At 30.6% G+C, this 5,000-nt stretch overlaps 1 protein-coding gene across 1 annotated transcript in view; it reads left to right on the top strand.

The window, feature by feature from the left end:
• The first annotated feature begins 4,459 nt into the window (after positions 1 to 4,459).
• Positions 4,460 to 5,000, top strand: part of LOC119574859 — a 1,689-nt gene continuing 1,148 nt past the window's right edge. Inside the window, exons 1-2 of the mRNA XM_037922139.1 lie at positions 4,460 to 4,505; positions 4,698 to 5,000. The exon at positions 4,698 to 5,000 is cut by the window's right edge and continues 1,148 nt beyond it. Of these exons, the coding sequence (XP_037778067.1) occupies positions 4,735 to 5,000 (266 nt within the window). The 5' untranslated portion in view covers positions 4,460 to 4,505; positions 4,698 to 4,734. The remainder of the gene's footprint in view (positions 4,506 to 4,697) is intronic.

The following is a 5,000-nucleotide window of genomic DNA, read 5'->3' as shown; positions in this document are numbered from 1 at the left end:
CTCCAAGGACTTCTCATGAAGCAAACACAGCAAAAACATTCCTAAAAAAAGAAACAATTGTTCTATTTTAGGAATGATAAAACAATAAAAGATTCAATATAACTGATTTCTTGTGGGAACAAAAACTACTTTTGACAAACAAATTGTGTATATTCATGCCATTTTATACGATCTGAGTAGTTTTATATCTATACATTATATTATTTTTAATGAAACCCTCATTTTAGAATAGATAGCATTATTCTATTATAAAAATCCTCACTAATAACAGAGAAACATCTGAATGGTATCCAAGTGCCACGTGTCAGCCACTAGTTGTGAAAAAGATATTCTATTTACCATGGTTTTCCAATTTGTTCTCAAATGATTACTTTGTTATTGTTCTGTAATCAGATTTATAGTATTTTATAATTTTATTATTGATATTAGTACAGCTGAAACTTCTGGTATTTAAAGAAATTTACTAACTTCTTTCGGGCATTTATTAGGCACTTGTCTCTGTTCTCTCTTTCTTTGGTTATGGTTATAATATCAGGGTTTAACACTGTATATTCTTGACATTTTAACATCTACTCAGATCACATATATTACAAGCATATGGTTCCTCTTAATCATACAAGCATAATACCGGAACTTAAATGAATCTTTCCAGTAACAAAATAATACATATTGGTTTCTTCATTAAAATATCCATTTTAGAACCTTAATATAAGAAGCAACATTGAAATATAACTGCGTACCCTCTAATTAAAGAGAATGCATTGTGGGGGAAACAAAGAAAACTGAACTTTGTAGGGTAAACTCGCATATTTTACACTGTTTCCTTATCTTAGTGTAATAATATAAACATATAGTACTCGATACAAAAATAGTAAAATAAAGTATCATCTTTCTAAGAAAATAAAATATCATCTTTCTAAAAAATGTTTAAGTACTAATTGTCTTACAAAGCTAAAGACTAAATAAATGAGGTATATATAAATAACATTTGCGTAAATACTAAGTAAATGAGGTATACAAAGTGTGGTCACAGACGAATTTTTAGGTCATTCTTATTTCGTGTCCTAGTGCTCATTACATATATCTGTGTGTAAATATGGGTATATGTATGTATATATTTGTATATATATGTATGATTTATAAACACATATATATTATATATTATATGTATGGTATATAATATACACACACACACACACACACACACACACACACACAAAATATATATATATATATATATATATATATATATATATATATATATGTATATATATATGCATATAAATAATATAAATAAATATATATATATATATATATATATATATAATATATATATATATATATATATATATATATATCTATATTAATATATATATATTAGTGACATACATAATCTTCAATAAGATATCTACATGCAGTATTGTCTTTGACCTGAAATAGTACCTTGTACCTTGTTCCCCATAATAATTACCTCATGCTCCTCGTTCCTATTGCATTTAGTACTAAAGGCCACTCGCATACCAATACCTCTAATCGTTTCACTCCTTTGTGTCATCAACTTTTACATAGGTTTGGAAAAATTGAAACACCATGGGTAGCCAATGTGATGGTCTGACGTTCATTGCTTCAGAACAGGGACACGACATGGTTCCCTCTGACCAGCTCTTTGTCGCCGCCATTGTTCAAGAGTGGTCGGATCCCATAGTTTCTACAAAAGCTGAGTATCCTGAAGCTGCAAATACCCTGGCTACTGAAACTGAAGTGGATTCTTTCAGTGTCAGAGACGCGTTTTCCAAGGGCATGGCTTCCGATTTCGATTTCGGTGGTGGAATTTCGGCGGTAAAGGAATATGTGCCAATGACCAGATCCCCCTCTTCATTAGAAGAGCTGTCGGGTGAAATGTTAGCAGCGTGCAGAGATTTTGCACAAATTAATCCATGGGGGGAATGTAAAATATATGTTGGATGAGATGTAAATGCTTTTTTTTGAGAAAAAAATGTGATATTGTACATTATGCTGTTTTATTATATAATTTTAACATGAGATACTTACACGTTTAAGGTGAATTTTAATGAAATAAGTTTTCTTATGATACATTCAAAAACTTATTATGTCAGTTGATTGTTTCGAGCAAATGGTCAATAAAATATTTAGTTTATCACAACTGCCCAGCTTAAATTTGTTTGCCTAAAATTATACATTACGTTATATATATATATATATATATATATATATATATATATATATATATATATATATTTATATCTGAGTGTGTGTATATGTATATATGAAGCAATGAACGTTAGACCATCACATTGGCTACCCATGGTGTTTCAATTTTTCGAAACCTATGTAAAAGTTGATGACACAAAGGAGTGAAACGATTAGAGGTAATTGGTATGCGAGCGGCCTTTAGTACTAAATGCAATAGGAACGATGATCATGAGGTAATTATTATGGGGAATAAGGTACAAGGTACTATTTCAGGTCAAAGACAATACTGCATGTAGATATTTTATTGAAGATTATGTATGTGTATATATATATATATATATATATATATATATATATATACCATACATATAATATATAATATATATGTGTTTATAAATCATACATATATATACAAATATATACATACATATACCCATATTTATGCACAGATATATGTAATGAGCACTAGGACACGAAGTAAGAATGATCTAAAAATTCGTCTGTGACCACACTTTGTATACCTCATTTACTTGGTCTTAACGCATATGTTACTTATATATACCTCATTTATTTAGTCTTTAGCTGTGTAAGACAATTAGTACTTAAACATTTTTTAGAAAGATGATATTTTATTTTCTTAGAAAGATGATACTTTATTTTACTATTTTTGTATCGAGTACTATATGTTTATATTATTACACTAAGATAAGGAAACAGTGTAAAATATGCGAGTTTACCCTAGAAAGTTCAGTTTTCTTTGTTTCCCCAACAATGCATTCTCTTTAATTAGAGGGTACGCAGTTATATTTCATTGTTGCTTCTTATATTAAGGTTCTAAAATGGATATTTTAATGAAGAAACCAATATGTATTATTTTGTTACTGGAAAGATTCATTTAAGTTCCGGTATTATGCTTGTATGATTAAGACGAACCATATGCTTGTAATATATGTGATCTGAGTAGATGTTAAAATGTCAAGAATATACAGTGTTAAACCCTGATATTATAACCATAACCAGGAATGTTTTTGTTGTGTTTGCTTCATGAGAAGTCCTTGGAGATATCCACCAGATTGTAAAGCAGATGCCATCCTTAGGAATCCTCTGAAATGATACACTGAAGATATGAAGAAAATCGAGAAAAGTCTGTACAGACAAAGGATTCAAGAAGGAAGACATAAGAGAAGGACAGTTATACTACACACATTAGGGGAGAAGTGGACATCTGTGTCAATTAAAGTTTTTAATTGTAAAAGTTTAATTATTTATAATTCAATATATCAATAAATGTAAGATAATCAATTGTTTGATATTACCCTTCTCTCAGTTACCTCAAAGACTGAAATTAGATCATCAGTAACCCCCTTATGATTATATTTTATAGTGTGGGTTCATCAAGAGTATGACTCAGGTAATGATACAGGAGAGCTCACACTTGACGTTAATTAATAATGCCCCCTCTAGATAAAGCCCGAGTGGATTTCCCAGTAGAAAGAGAAATAGTGGCTGTGACAGAAAGAGAAAAGAAGTGGCCTCTATATATATATACATATGTGTTTATATATTTGTTTATATATGTTTGTAATATATATATATATATATATATATATATATATATATATATATATATATATATACATGTGTATGCTATATTTTATGTTATATTTAAAAGAAGTATTCAGTAAGGTATGCAGATATTTTCCCACCCACAAATGACTGTGCAAACACCTGTAGCCATATAAAAATCATATCATAATACTTGTAATGACCAAATATAAACAAGCAATATGTGTGTCTGACGCTCTTTTTATTAAAATATTTATGCATATTGCTAGTTATCAGATTCTCAATTTCCTATTCATTTTAGAGAATTGCTTTCTATTTTTACATTTGCAATAAAACAGTGATCGATACAGCTTTCTTTTATTTATGTTGCAACCTTAATGGATTATATAATCTAATGAGCAAATAAATAAACAACTAAACGTAAATAAAAGTGGACAATAGACTGAAATATCAGTACTTAATGATAACCACATAGATAAACTTGTATGTGTAATTTTGTTATATGTGTGTGTATATGTATATGATATATACATATGTCTATCTATATATATGTGTATGTATATAATTATATAAGTATACAACTAAACGTATGTACGTCTGTGTCCTTCCCTTTTGTCACGTCTCCGCGTCCCCGTCGCCGGCCCGCGACGCCCAACGCTTCTGGTGTCAGAGGAGGTTCAGACAGCACACGAGCTGTACTTGAGCTAATCTACATCCGTCTTTCCGTAAGTGTGCTGTGAACACAATTTTGCGACATTTTTTATAACTTTGATATATGACCTGATTTTGTATCAATCTTGAAACATGTGCAGAACATTTTTTTCGGTGTCACTAGTTTTTAATGTGATTGGTTTCTAGAAACGATCTCGCTCATGATTTAAAGGAAATCATTTTGAAAATTATTTCTACATTTCCAGACTTTTCTACTTGATCTGACTTCAAACTCCAGTTCAGATGGGGAGGTCCTTCAATGAAGTCAGCATCTGGATTCCGGATGTTCCTGTTTTTATAGATGACTTCAAACTACAAAAAATGGAAAAGTCACTCAGTGAAGTCTCTATCTGGATTCCTGATGACTTCAGACTCCTAAAGGAATCGGTCGAGATGGGAAAGCCTCTTAGTGAAGTCAGCATCTGGATTCCGGATATTCCTATAGATGGCTTCAAACAGCGAGACGACTCAGCCCAGAGAGGGGCGTCCTTCAACGAAGTCAGTATCTG

Source organism: Penaeus monodon, chromosome 7 (genome assembly GCF_015228065.2).
Source record: "Penaeus monodon isolate SGIC_2016 chromosome 7, NSTDA_Pmon_1, whole genome shotgun sequence".
In the NCBI taxonomy this organism is placed as follows: Eukaryota; Metazoa; Arthropoda; class Malacostraca; order Decapoda; family Penaeidae; genus Penaeus; species Penaeus monodon.
This window is presented reverse-complemented; position numbering and strand designations above follow the sequence as displayed.